The sequence below is a fragment of the Phyllobates terribilis genome, unplaced genomic scaffold (assembly GCF_046119375.1).
Source record: "Phyllobates terribilis strain yellow unplaced genomic scaffold, ASM4611937v1 Scaffold_3__8_contigs__length_932513732, whole genome shotgun sequence".
NCBI lineage: Eukaryota > Metazoa > Chordata > Amphibia > Anura > Dendrobatidae > Phyllobates > Phyllobates terribilis.
This window is the reverse complement of record NW_027362763.1, coordinates 783,926,764-783,941,874: the sequence shown is the minus strand read 5'-3', so window position 1 is coordinate 783,941,874 and position 15,111 is coordinate 783,926,764. Positions and strand designations below refer to the sequence as shown.

At 41.6% G+C, this 15,111-nt stretch overlaps 1 protein-coding gene across 4 annotated transcripts in view; it reads right to left on the bottom strand.

The window, feature by feature from the left end:
* The window catches only part of PUS10 (pseudouridine synthase 10), a 94,883-nt gene that overhangs the window by 41,806 nt on the left and 37,966 nt on the right, over positions 1-15,111 (bottom strand). For all 4 annotated transcript variants that reach the window (XM_073672382.1, XM_073672378.1, XM_073672379.1 and 1 more), the window contains 2 exons: positions 12,770-12,831; positions 10,050-10,095 (listed from right to left, as the gene is read on the bottom strand). In XM_073672382.1, the coding sequence (XP_073528483.1) occupies positions 10,050-10,095; positions 12,770-12,831 (108 nt within the window). The remainder of the gene's footprint in view (positions 1-10,049; positions 10,096-12,769; positions 12,832-15,111) is intronic.

Genomic DNA, 15,111 nt, shown 5'->3' with positions numbered 1-15,111 from the left:
CTTCACTCTGCGGTCCAGCTCACCCCAAACCATATCGATTGGGTTCAGGTCTGGTGACTGTGGAGGCCAGGTCATCTGGCGTAGCACCCCATCACTCTCCTTCTTGGTCAAATAGCCCTTACACAGCCTGGAGTTGTGTTTGGGGTCATTGTCCTGTTGAAACATAAATGGTGGTGCAACTAAACGCAAACCGGATGGAATAGCATGCCGCTGCAAGATGCTGTGGTAGCCATGCTGGTTCAGTATGCCTTCAATTTTGAATAAATCCCCAACAGTGTCACCAGCAAAGCACCCCCACACCATCACACCTCCTCCTCCATGCTTCACGGTGGGAACCAGGCATGTAGAGTCCATCCGTTCACCTTTTCTGCATCGCACAAAGACACGTTGGTTGGAACCAAAGATCTCAAATTTGGACTCATCAGACCAAAGCACAGATATCCACTGGTCTAATGTCCATTCCTTGTGTTCTTTAGCCCAAACAAGTCTCTTCTGCTTGTTGCCTGTCCTTAGCAGTGGTTTCCTAGCAGCTATTTTACCATGAAGGCCTGCTGCACAAAGTCTCCTCTTAACAGTTGTTGAAGAGATGTGTCTGCTGCTAGAACTCTGTGTGCCATTGACCTGGTCTCTAATCTGAGCTGCTGTTAACCTGCGATTTCTGAGGCTGGTGACTCGGATAAACTTATCCTCAGAAGCAGAGGTGACTCTTGGTCTTCCTTTCCTGGGGCGGTCCTCATGTGAGCCAGTTTCTTTGCAGCGCTTGGTGGTTTTTGCAACTGCACTTGGGGACACTTTCAAAGTTTACCCAATTTTTCGCACTGACTGACCTTCATTTCTTAAAGTAATGATGGCCACTCGTTTTTCTTTACTTAGAATTTGTATTATGGTAAGAAAAAGCAGCTAACAGTCTATTCAGTAGGACTATCAGCTGTGTATCCACCTGACTTCTGCACAACACAACTGATGGTCCCAACCCCATTTATAAGGCAAGAAATCCCACTTATTAAACCTGACAGGGCATACCTGTGAAGTGAAAACCATTTCCGGTGACTACCTCTTGAAGCTCATCAAGAGAATGCCAAGAGTGTGCAAAGCAGTCATCAAAGCAAAAGGTGGCTACTTTGAAGAACCTAGAATATAAAACATATTTTCAGTTGTTTTACACTTTTTTGTTAAGTATATAATTCCACATGTGTTAATTCATAGTTTTGATGCCTTCAATGTGAATGTACAATTTTCATAGTCATGAAAATACTGAAAAATCTTTAAATGAGGTGTGTCCAAACTTTTGGTCTGTACTGTATATCAAACTGAAATAGCTGTTGCAAAAACACCAATTTTTATAAAACATTAAGCTTAAGATTAATAGGGGTGGCCAAACTTTTTCATATAACTGTATATAATGAAATAGTCCTAGTTTATTCAATCATCTCCCACCCAACTAGCCTGCCTACCAGCTGCAGCTTGTACTGAGCAGTGTGATCTCAGCAACAGGAAGGAGGCACACTGATCAGATGTCAATCAGGTTAGGTGGATGGAGATGGAGTCTAAATCTTCAATAAAGATCATACAACCATTGTGCCCTGGATTTACATAGTAAGTACATCACCCTAGTCAGGTCTGTTTAATGAAGAATGCAGTTCATATTTTAGTGTCTGGTGACAGATACGCTTTAAGTAGAAGGATAAACCAATACTAATCAACGCCAACACTAACATGTAGTAGACAACAGATGTATGTAATCAACATAATGAAACCACAAGGCAAACCACCCCATAGACTAATTACACTGGATATCGGCTAGTTCACATCTGGAGTTTAAAGCTAATTGCTTTCTTAATGGTATCTAATGTCAATCTCTCAGACACAGATTACACGTGACATAATCAGAAACAAAACTTTACAAGTAAAGGTTCAGATGGTCAAAACTAACCTTAGAACTCAGTGTTGGAAAAGTGCAGAGACAGACAATGACCAACTGTGCATCTACTGATATTGTTAAAGGGGTATTCCTATCTCCAAGATCCTATCCCAATATGTAGTAGGTGTAATAAAAATAATTTTAACAAATATCTCCAATTAGAAATGTAGTATAGTTCTCCTGATAAGCCATGTTGCTTATCCCATGTGCAGGTATTGAAGTAGCTTAGGTATCCATCCACTAACAACTAACTGTCACCATATCAGTGGTTGTAACCATGGATAACTAAACTACTGCAATACCTGCACATGGAGTAAGCGACAAAGCGAATCAGAAGAACTATATTACATTTCTAATTGAAGTTATATGCTAAAATTATTATTATTCCACCTACTACATTAAATTACATTATAGTAAATTTTGGAAACCCTTTATTGTGATGATCATGAACTCTCCCTACACTGAGGTTTTTACAAAAAATCTGAATGGTTTACATAGAAGTCATAAAAACTGCAATGTCCACATAAATATTGCAATGGGTTTTAACCAAACAGATTAAAGAGGAACAGACATTTGCACAGTACAGGAAAAACAGAAGTAAAGTTCTTTAACTGTCAACTTTTACCTTCACTGCCACCTGCTGCAGGAAACTGAATGAACTCTGTGGCTATTCTAAGTCATGGTTGTTGTTCACACCATGCAAAAGATGTGTCGAATATCACACCTATAAGGCTATGTGCCCACGTTGCGGACCTGAAGCATATTTTTTACGCTTCTCCCTGGCGGGAAAATCGCATGCGGATATTACATGTGGTTTTCCCGCCAGGTAGAAGCGTTTGTGAGGCGTCTTTGCATGCATTTCCGCATGCGGGTTATCAAGCACTTCTCCAAGCATCACTTGGAAAAGTGCTTGACAACTTGTTCAGAATGGTAAAAAATAAAAAAATAAACTTTATACTCGCCTTCTGATGCATTCTCTGCCCCGTCCGGAGGCTTGAGCGGCTCACGCTGTTGTGTGCAGGACCTGCGGTGACGTCATTGAGTCATGTGATGGGTCACATGACTCAATGACGTGGCAGGTCCTTCAGACAACAGCGCGACGGAGGGAAAACATCAGAAGATAAGTATAAACTTTATTTTATTCTTTTTTTTACAGGTTCTTTGGTACCCAGGTCTGGAGGAGAGTCTCCTCTCCTCCAGACTTGGGTACCATCCGCACATTGATTCCGCTGCGCTTCCGCAAAATTAATGAACATGCTGCGGATTTTTGACTGCAGCATATACGCTGCGGAAAAATCCGCAGCATGGGCATTGACATTGCGGAATGCCATTGGGGACCATGGGGTGCGGATATACATGCGTTTTTCAAGCGTTTACGCTGCGGAAATTCCGCAGCATATACGCTTGAAAAACGCTACGTGGGCACACAGCCTAAATAGGACTTTTCATTCTGTGTTTGTAGAAGTGAAAGCAGTGCATTCGCTGCCACCTCTCCATTCGCACTGCTGCAAGACAGGAACCCATTCTCTAGACTGGTGTGGGTCAAAGAAGTGGGCTGTGCATCTGTGAGTACTAATGCAGCTCAGTCCAATTGAAGGGATTTCCTTTTTTAGGACTTTAAAGGGGTTGAGCAGGAGCATTTTTTAATTTAACTATGGACTATTGACCTAAATAAAGCCAATCTGTCAGCAGGTTTTTGCTACCTCATCTGAGAGCAGCACGATGTAGAGAAAGAGTCCCTGAATCCAATGATGTATCACTTAGTTTACTGGGTGCAGCTGTTCTGACACAATCAGAGATTTTAGACTTCGCAATACAGCAGAACTGAGGAAGCTAACCCCGCCCCCAAAAGGCTCTACATGTACATAGTCTATTGAGAGTGAGCTGCTTATCACAGGAGGGGGCGGAGTCAGACTTGCAAGTGCACATCAGCTAGTCACAGAAATGATAATGTACTAGTTATAAAATCTTCAGTGTAAGTAAACAACAGCATAAAGCCTGACATGTGACCCTATCTCATGCTATCCTCAGATTACCTAGCAGAAAACCTGCTGACACATTCCCTTTAATGGGAATCTGCCGGAAGCATTTCACACCCCAAACCATTTATATGTGCATGTAGCTCTGTCAAAAGCAAGTCCACTAATACCGTTACATGTTACATGGCCAATTCATTCCTGATACTGGGCAATCAGCGTTTGAATTGATATGCAAATGTAGATCTGAAGCCTCTGTCACTCCAACTCTATATTCTGACTTGCGCAGCCTCCTCCTGCTTGACTGATGGCTCCTTTGCCTGAACTCACACAGCAACAGGAGGAGGGGATGTAGGGCTCTACTGTGTACGCACATCAGTGGCTCCCCAAACGCGACATGGCGTTAGCTATCTATTACAGTCAATTTTGCACTCCAAAAGTCAAATTGTGCTCCTTCCTTTTCACCACATATGGGGTATCGGCGTGCTCAGGAGAAATTTCACAACAAATAATAAGGTCCTTTTTCTCCTGTTACCCTTGTGAAAGTGACAAATTTGGGGCTAAAGTAACATTTTTCTGGTAAAAATTAACATTTTCATTTTTTCCTTCAACACTGCTTTAATCCTGTGAAGCACCTGAAGGTTTAATAAACTTCTTGAATGTGACTTTGAGCACCTTGGAGGGTGCAGTTTTTAAAATAGTTCACTTTTGGGTATTTTCTGTCACATAGGCCCCCCTCAAAGTCACTTCAAATGTGATGTGGTCCCTAAAACATTTGGTTTTGTAAATGTTGTTGAAAAAAATGAAAAACTGCTGATAAACCTTTAACCCTTCCAAACTTCCTAACAAAAAAAAATGTTTCAAAAATGATGCTGATGTAAAGTAGACATGTTATTTATTAACTATTTTGTGTGGTATTTAAAGGCATAAATCTGATGTATCTGATTTAATGAGGTTATCCACTACTACATCAACGTCTGATCGGTCGGGGTCCGACACCCAGCACCCCCGTCAACCAGCTGTTCTTGGTGTTGAAAGCCGGAGCTGCTCAATTGCGGAGCTGCTCCGTATTCTAACAGTGGTCGCAGCAGGGTATTGCACATCTGTCACCTACTCAAATCAATGGCAAGCGGATGTGTAGTACCCTGCTACAGCCACTATCAGAAGGCGGAACAGCTCCGCAATTGAGCACTTCTGGCCGGCGGCTGCCACCACCGACACCGAGAACAGCTGATTGGCGCGGGAGCTGGACAGACCGCTCAGACATCGATGACCTATTCCTAAGGATAGGTCATCAATGCTAAAGTAGTAGATGACAACTTTAAAGGCATAAAATTAAAAGTTTGAAAATGTAGAAATTTACTAATATGTAAATTTTTTTATATTTTTATAAATAAATGCAAATCAAATCGACCAAAATTTACCACCAACATGAAGTACAATGTGACACGAAAAACAATCTCAGAATCACTGGGATATATTGAAACGTTCCAGAGTTTAACCTCAAAGGGACACTGGTCAGAATTGCAAAATGTGGCCCGGCCAGGAAGGTGAAAACAAGCTGGGGGTGAAGGGGTTAGGGGAATGGGTGAACTGCAATATCAAGACAGGTTATTAAACCAGTGGGGATTATTCAATTTGGAAAGATGAAGGCTTACGGGCAAACTTATGACAATGTACAAATATACAGGGACAGTATAGAGATCTTTCTAATGATCTTTTTAAACCTAGGCATGCGATGAGGACAAGGGGGCATCCTCTACACCTAGAGGAAAGAAGGTTTAATCATAATCACAGATGCAGATTCTTTACTGTAAGAGCAGTGAGACTATGGTACTCTCTGCCATATGTGGTTATAATGGTTAATACACTAGAAAAGTTCACGAAGAGCCTGGATGCTTTTCTTGAAAATTATAATATTACAGATACTAGCTTCTGTGATGGGATGTTGATCCAGGGAACTAGTCTGATTGCCGTATGTGGAGTTGGGAAGAAATTTTTCCCTTAATGTGGAGCTATTAATACTTGCCCCATGGGGTTTTTGCCTTTTTATGGATCAACATGTTAGGTTGTAGGTTGAACTCGATGGACTTAAAGGGAATCTGTCATCAGGTTTTGCTATGTAATCTGACAGCAGCATGATGGCGGATCTGAGACCCTGATTCCAGCGATGTATCACTTAGTTTACTGGGTGCAGCAGTTGTGACAGAATCAGCTTTCTATTCGGCAGATTTAGCAGAGCTCAAAATGTTGAGCCTCGCCAACACCAAAGAGTCTCGGCTTTCTCTGCACAATGTATATTGATAGAGATCGGCTAATCAGTGGTGGGGTTGGACTAGCATGCAAGAGTAAGCTAGTCAGATAGTGATAATCTCCTTTTAATTAAACACTGAATTTATAGAAACAGAAACACACAGCCCAGTAAGAGACAGGTTCTCTGCCCCAATATTATGCTGCTCTCAGAACACATAGCAAAACCGGCTGATGGATTCCATTAAAGGCTACCTTCAACCTTAAAAACTATGACAATTAAAAAATACAGTGAATGGTCCTCTTTAATGCAGGTAAAATAAGGAACCACCCATTGAAACACCAACAGTAGTGGGAATGTTAGAGTTAATGCTGATATACTTGTTGATTATGGAGTATATACAGTATATTTTTCTATTTTTATCATTACAGGTATTATTATGAATTCAATGATTAAAAATCCAATATCATTGCAGAACTGTAAGCATAATCTTGTGGCTCTAAATGTACCCACAAGTGGGAAGAGGGAAAATAAAGCCTAGCTGTGTTAACCTGTGCAGCTTTGGGGTATGCTTACATCAGTTTTAGACTAATGCTATTGGTGAGGGAAGTTGTGAGTGTGAGAAGCGGAGTAACCCTTCACAGTAGGATCCCATTCACTTGTGCTGTGAGGGGACGATTTTCGTGACAGGTATCTTATTAGTGATTGTGAAGAACATTCACTGATTGAATGTAATTCAACCATTCTCTACCCTTTCCAGGTTGTAGAACAAGAAATAGGAAACTCCGACTAGAAAGAGACAAGGTGCCTCTTACCTTGTACTAGACACACCTAGAAACGGCCAGTAAATAAACAAAACCAATTTCCAACACGACTTCCTCCTCCTCCTATGACTTCCTCTTTAGTCACATTTTATTTCAAGATTGTATTAATACTGCTTCGCGTTACTGACATACTTTTATATAATCATGTAGGTGTTACATGAGACAAAGAAGAGCAATGGAGGAAGAAAAATCAATAAAAAAAAGTATAAAAGACATGTAGGTACATTGATATAAAGCTGCATGTTGTAAATTCACGGTATTAAAGATTCAGACATACTGTATATCCTGATAGAGTTTGAGCTAAATCCCACATGCGTTCCTACATGATCAAAAGTCATCCACACTGGCCACAAACATGGCTACCAATCTACATTGTGACGTTACAGTTAGGGAAGTTTAAGGATCGGAGATAGAAGGAAATTAATAAGGTGTTTTTGATGTACATTCTGTCTCTTATTATTTCCTTTATGGATAAGAATAAATCTGTACTTAAGGGGAAACTCTAAGAAGGATTTCTCACCTCAAACTGTTTATATGCACATGTATCTCTTGCAAAGACAAGTCCAGCGATACCTTTACATGGCCAGTCCCTTCCTCTGTTACTGAGAAATCAACGTTTGAATTGATGTGCAAATAGATTCGATTTGAAGCCTCTGTCACTCCAGCTCTATTCCCCACCCAGTGCCGCTGTCTCCTGCTTGACTGACCGCCTCTGTGCTGTGTGACTTCAGGCAAAGGAGTAGTCAGTCAATCAGGAAGAGGCAGCACTGGGTGGAGAATAGAGCTGGAGTGACAGAGGCTTCAGATTTACAATAGCACTTCAGCCTCATTTGCATATCAATTCAAATGCTACATTTTTCAGTAATGGAGGACTGGACTGGCCATGTAAGGGTCCTGTTGGACTTGCCTTTGATAGAGCTACATGCGCATATAAATAGATTGGGGTGTTAAATCCTGCAGCTCTTAAAGGGTTATTCTGTCTCTGCTTACTTCTGTACCAGGAGGGGAGTGCCGGGACCATTGATAACACATCTACTGATACTTACCAGGAAAGAAAACGGCGGGGGATACAGAGGTCAGCGCTGGTCTGAGAGGTGAGTACAGTTTTTTTTATTTTTAATTTCCATACTAGGCCCATACACAATACGTTTTTACAACCCCTTTAACATCTTCTGAACGTGGCCAATTTTCGATTTTGCGTTTTTATTTTTTTTCTAACCTTTTACCAAGAGCCATACATTTTTTATTTTTCCACCAACATAGGAGTTTAGGGTTTGTTTATTCGGGATGAGTTGCAGTGTTGAATGACACAATTCATTTTACCTTACAATGTATTGGAAAATGAGAAAAAGTCCAAATGGGATGAAATTCTGCCACAGTTTTTATGGGTTTCGTTTTTATAGCATTCATTGTGCGATAACAATGATCTGGTAATAAATTCTGCAAGGCAGCATGCTAATGGTGATACTACATATGTATTTTTTTTTATTAAAACACCACTAAAGCGTTTTTTTTTTTTATTGCAGTGCTACTAATATTTTCCTGTCAATGGGGCTGTGTGAGGGCTTGTCTTTATGTGTGCCAAGCTTTGTTTTTTTTAATGGTACTATGAGCTACATATCACGCTGGGATCACTTTTTATTGCTTTTTTTGCGGCAGATGCATTGACCAAAAAAATGGCAATTTTGTATTTTTTTTTCTTTACTACATGTGCTAAATAATGTTATATTTTCACAGATCGTACTTTTACGGACACAGCAAAAGTGAATGTGCTTAGTTTTTTATTTTTTAAAATTAATTTTTTTAAAAGGGGAAAAGGAGGGTAATTCAAATTTTTATGCATTTTATAATATTTTCAAAAAAAAAATTCCATCTCGGCTTCACAGGAGAATATTAATAATAATAATAATAATAATTTTTATAGCGCAACATATTCCGCAGCACTTTACAATTTTAGACGGGACTTGTACAGGCAAAGACATTACAGAATAAGCATAACTCAAATATTAAGTTCTTGGAGGGCTATTAAGTGTATGGAGGATGTGTGAACAGATGCTACGAGGATTTTGGGGAAAATTTTTGTATGGGCCAAACGGTAATAGTTAGATGAGGTGAGGCGATAGGTCAGCCTAAACAAATGCGTTTTTAGACCACGCTTACAATTGTGGATATTGGGAATTAATCAAATTGTCCTGGGTAATGCATTCCAGAGTATTGGTGCAGCTCGCGAGAAGTCTTGGAAACGGAAGTGGGAGGTTTGGATTATTGAGGATTTTAGTTTTAAGTCATTAGCAGAAGGGAAGGGACGGGTAGGGTGGTAGACTGAAACGAGGGAGATGTAGGGCTGTGCTGAAGCATGGAGCGCTTTGTGGGGGAGAGTGACAAGTTTATACTGAACTCTATATCGGATGAGCAACCAGTGCAATGACTGGCACAGGGTGGAGGCATCAGTCGGAAAAGCAACATTGCGGTGATAGGGGGCCTTAAGCAGGTCCCTGGCTGCCATAACTAACCTGGCGGCCTGCGATCACGTTGTGGGTGGGCTATTGGGCTCCCGAAAGGATGCCTGGGCAAGATCGCACTGCTTAAATGCGGCTGTTAGAGATCGACTGTCCTGTGTGGATTGGGCTCAGCTCCTGACCTGATCCACACACCCTGACCCGCTCCATGACTGATCTATCCATCATGGAGCATTAAAGGGTTAATGAATATGCATCAAGCATTAAGTTGATCTCACACATGAGACAGGTTGTTCATCTGTCAGACAGTTATCTCTCCTGACTCCCCACTAAACATGATCGCTCAGCTCTGCGGAGCCCTCATGTGTTCTCAACAGGAAGAGAGGAGAAAGTCATTGCCAGACTACTCTGGCAGCAGCTTACCTCTCCTGAAAACAAAAGGATTGGGCCAATGAAATTCCAACTTCCTTCTCTTACCCAACAGACAATATTGGGAGACCCCCGTACACGTCAGATGGTCGGCCGACATTACTCTGATGTGTATGGGGGCCTTTAGGCTTCATTTCTTACAAATACTACACACAAATGCTGTTTTTCTGTGGATGGGCAAATACTTACTTGCTTATTTTTGGTGGGTTTAAAACAGTCCTTGCACACCGTGGCCCTAAAAAGACATGAAAACAATTTTAGAAAGGAAAAAGGACTACTGGAAGAATAAGACAACTAAATTCAAAGCACGAGTCCTAAATGTATCTGAAGATCTCATTCTTCTTTGCTAAAAAGACACTGAGTGGAATATGTTCATGTGAAGCAAATACAAAGGTATTTTCCCCCAGAGCACTGCGGGTCAGACATTGTAGGCTAGGAGAAGAATAGTACTATGGTATTTGTCCATTCTGAACTGAGTCTCACCTAGACTGGGGCAATCCCAGTAAAGTCATTACCTCCACCAGCCTGAGCCATCAGAAATATTTTAGGAGTGCTGTGAAGAACCAGTATAGTGGAGGATTTCACCAAGATTCATTGTGACCTTGAGTTTTGTTTTAGCAAAGTGAAGAGATAGATGGGAATGTAATTCTAGGGAGGGACGTCGAGAGAATATATTGGAGAAAGGAAAGGGTGAGAACTTCTGCTCCTATAGGGATGAAGATTCTGAGAATAAAGTCGGTGCGGCACCTCCACAATCTTTCGGTAGCACATCTCCATTCAAATAATTAGGGAAAAACAGTGAAGGGTCTGCAGAACTGAATTAGTTCTCCACCACTTCATTCTGGGGATCCAAGAGATCCAACCCCCTCCTGTCATAAAATGCTGGCATATCCAGGAGTTAAGCATAACTTTATAAGATGACAATAACTATCCAACACATTCTCCAATTCATTACTGAGACATATGGAAACATGAGAAGCAATGGCATGAAACTGAAAGGGAGAAGATACAGATTAGATATTAGAAAAACTTCCACTGACGTTCTCCTTCAATGGAAGACTTCACACAGAGGCTGGACAGACATCTGTCTGAGATGGTTTAGTGAATCCTGCACTGAGCAGAAGGTTGGACACGATGACCCTGGAGGTCCCCTCCAACTCTAAGATTCTATGATTCATGCCTAAAACGTTTAATACTAAAATGCGACTTCTGTCTGACTTTCATGTTTTATTATTCAGATTTAATTCATCGAAATAAGTTGTTTTCCTGTTAGAAATGTGCATTGTACTGTCCCTTTGTTATTCTTGATGGAAATATATAATTAAACAAGACAACCAGGCATTAACATTGCCCTTGTCCTTAGGGTGTTTCACTACAGAACCTGACATTGTGCAATCGGGCCATGTAGGGACATCCCCCTTTTACAGGGGTAACACCGTGTTGGCAATAGGTTTATATAATTCCCGAAGGAATAACAGAGGAACAGTATAATTTTCAATAAAAAAAGAAAAATGTGTTCCAAAACTATTATGGGGAATACAAGTATTTACTGAGCCTGCCAGGTCCATAGAGGTGAGAAGTTCTCCATAGTACCACATATTTGGGACCGTGAACCTACAAAAAGAAGTTGGCATTTATTTTTATTGCTGAGGAGGAAGAAGTGATGGGAGACGCTGAGCCTCAATGTCGCTTCTGAAGTTGCTTTCTGATGTGGTTATTTTAGGACTTTTGCAGCCTAATAAATTGAATTTACAAGTCTTATATTTTATTTATTGTAATCACGGCTTTCTTAAAGGGCTGAGAGAGATCAGAATGTAAATGTCTTAGCATCCGCTCATTATTAATCTCATTATGCCTCCTGGTATAGAAGGGCAGGAGAATGTGTTGTAGAGAGCACACCTGAATCCTGCATTGTGGATTTGCATGGATCACATAATAGTACCGGATTTTTCAAACCATAAGACGCACCCCAAATTTAGGAGGAGGAAATAAAAAGATTCTTAATGTGAAAATGGGGGTGCGTCTTTTAGTCCGAATTTAGCTTACCGAGGGGGGGGAGGGGGGTGTGGCGGTGGCGCGGGGCACAGAAGGCAGGGTCGCCCTGCAGGAAGCCGGCAGCAGGAGTTGGCGTATGCTGTGGGCCCTGGGCTGGTGGAAGGGGTTGTCCAGACAGTGTGAAGAAGGAGCCATTGATCTCCAGTCGGTGGGCTTCAGAAAAATGTTGGCGGTGCGAAGCAGGAGTCCCCGCTGCGCACATTGATCTCTCGGCGGTGGGCTTCAGGAAAATAGCACCGGAGGAGGCCAATGCGCAGATTGAGATCTTGGCTAGTCATTGATCAGAGATCTAAATCTGCGCATGCGCCAACACCGGCTCCATCTTCCTGAAGCCCACCGCCGGGAGATCAATGTGCGCAGCAGGGACCCAGCTCCTGCCTCGCACCGCCAACATTCCCCTGAAGCCCACCGCTGGGAAATCAATGGCTCTTGCCTTGCACCACCGGGACACCCCCTCCTCCCAGCCCAGGGCCCATAGCATCTCTACACTCCTGCCGCCGCTGGCTTCCTGCACTGGAGACTCTGCCTCCTGTGACCCCGCTCCACTGCTGATGCCACCCTCCCCCCCCAGTAAGCTACATTCGGACTATAAGATGCACCCCCATTTTCCTCCCAAATGTGAGGGGCGAAAAATACAGGTACATTAGGACTGTACTTCCTAGTGGAAGGAATTCCTGCATGTAAAGAATCCTGGTGAATGAGCCGCAGATTACTGTAAACCCATCCATTGAGTAATGTGTGAATGGCCGCATAGTGCTTTCCCTCCGCCTCTACTGTGACTAAGAGACATAACAAATGAAGAATTGGACTGTAATAAAAGCAAAGCTGGAGATGTGCGGGGCAGCGTCACTTACAGGAAGTGGCAGTCCTCATCTGTATCATGGTGACAAAACACCACCCCAACTTCAAACAGGCTCTGAAAACAAAAACATGATTTCAGCGACAGAATGTGTTAAGCAAACAAAGGAAGGGAGAATACTTCTGTGCGGTGATCAACCATGAGTGACAAGAGGAAACCAATCCCCATCACTACAAAGACAAGCGATGTGCTACAAGCAGCAAGAAAGCAGCTATGCCGAAGTATCTATCTCACTGAGTGATCGCAGATCGCTAGGAAAAGCAATAAACGTAATTACCAATTATATCTCCAACTTCTGCAGCCAGCACTGATCCTGAGAATGAAGGGTCTTAGCAATGCTCCTGCGTCCCCTCACACAGATGTTCGCCGTCACCATAGCTCCATAAAAGTGAATGGGGCAGGCTGCAATATTCTGCATAGCCAAGTGGGATGGAAGCACCACTGTGCAGGAAAAAACTACGAAGATCCCCTTCAGTTTCAGGATTGGTGAGAGTCCCAGAGATCAGACCACGACAAATCAGTAAAAGGGGTTCTCCAGTGAAAATAAGTTATCATCTATCCACGGAATAAGTGTTAACATGTTGATCAGTGGGGGTCCGACCACTGGGACCCAACTTATTGTCAGGAAGGGAACAATTTAGAATGGAGTGTTAGTGTGTATGGCCGCTGCTCCATTAATTCCCTTTGGGGCTGCTGAGTGTGGCGCTCTCCTTTTTACAGCAGCCCCATAGGGAATTAATGGAGCGGAGGTCGGGCGTGTGCAATGCAACTTTATTCTAATGGAGATAAAAGTTTCCCGTTCTGCAGTTCAGTACCGGACCCGAAACAATCTGGAAGTATTGACCTATCCTATTTAAATTATGTCACATTCTAGCATTATCTCATCACTGAGGTGGAAATACCCCTTTACAATCATATTTAATTATTACCATAAAATCATTTTATTATTACAATAAAACCATACTTCATTATTACCATATCCAAAGGGTCCAGAAGAAGACCCCTGATACTCGATGTTTTTGTATCAGAAGTGGATAAAGTGTGTGCTTTTTTGCTTGCTAGTTGTTTGTTGTACTTTAGCTAAAAACAGCATCACTTATTACTATATGGATTGTTAGCAGTACTGCAACTCAGCCCTGTTTGTATGAATAGGACTGAGCAGCAATTTTGGACAAGAACCATGGAGGACAAATTTCTTATGAAGAAGACTTTTTTACTCTAATCTTATACAGTCCCCTTAACATGCCTTTGTACATATGGTACTGATAGAATGAATACTTGCCTCACATACTATAGATAACAAATAAAAGCGTCCTTTATGGACATGGCGAAAGGCATATAGTTACTAAGAACATTTTGACATTAATAAACATAACAAAACAACTAGAATCATTACTTAGTAAGTTAAAGGGGTTTTCCCACAGACAAAGTAATCAATAGATCTTGGAATAATAATAAGTTTCACAATTGGATGTGTTTAAATAAAATGTTCCTGTGCTGAGATAATCTTATAAATGTGCCCCTGCTGTGTACTGTGTAATGACTGTGTCTGATCGTACCACAGCTCCTGGGGAGGAAGCAAAAGCGTATACAGACAGGACAGCACAGGATCACAACTGATTCTTTATGTGAGAAAAAGCTGCTGTTGCTTGTTTAACAAAGAGTATAGGTTAAGGTCAACAGACTAAAATCTACCTTCATCCTTAACCCCTTAAGAACCAGAGCTTTTTCCGTTTTTGCTTTTTCGTTTTTTGCTCCCCTTGTTCCCAGAGCCATAGCGTTTTTATTTTTTTGGTCAATATGGCCAAGTGAGGGCTTATTTTTTGCGGGACGAGTTGTACTTTTCAACGCCATCACTAGTTTTACCATATCGTGTACGGGAAAAAAATTCCAAGTGCGGTAAAATTGCAAAAAAAGTGCAATACCACAGTTGTTTTTTTTATTTTTTTTATTTTTTTACCACGTTCACTGAATGCTAAAACTGACCTGCCATTCTTATTCTACAGGTCATTACGAGTTCATAGACACCAAACATGTATAGGTTCTTTTATATTTAAGTGGTGAAATTTTTTTTAAAAATTTGGCTAAAAAAAAAAAAAAATAGCGCCATTTTCCGAGACCTGTAGCGTCTCCATTTTTCGTGATCTGGGGCTCGGTGAGGGCTTATTTTTTGCGCGCTTTTGCGTGTTATTGCTAACATTTTGGGGTAGATATGATGTTTTGATCGCCCATTATTGCATTTTATTGCAATTTTGCGGCGACCAAAAAAACGTAATTCTGGCGTTTAGAATTTTTTTCTCGTTACGCCGTTTACCGATCGGATTAATTATTTTTTTA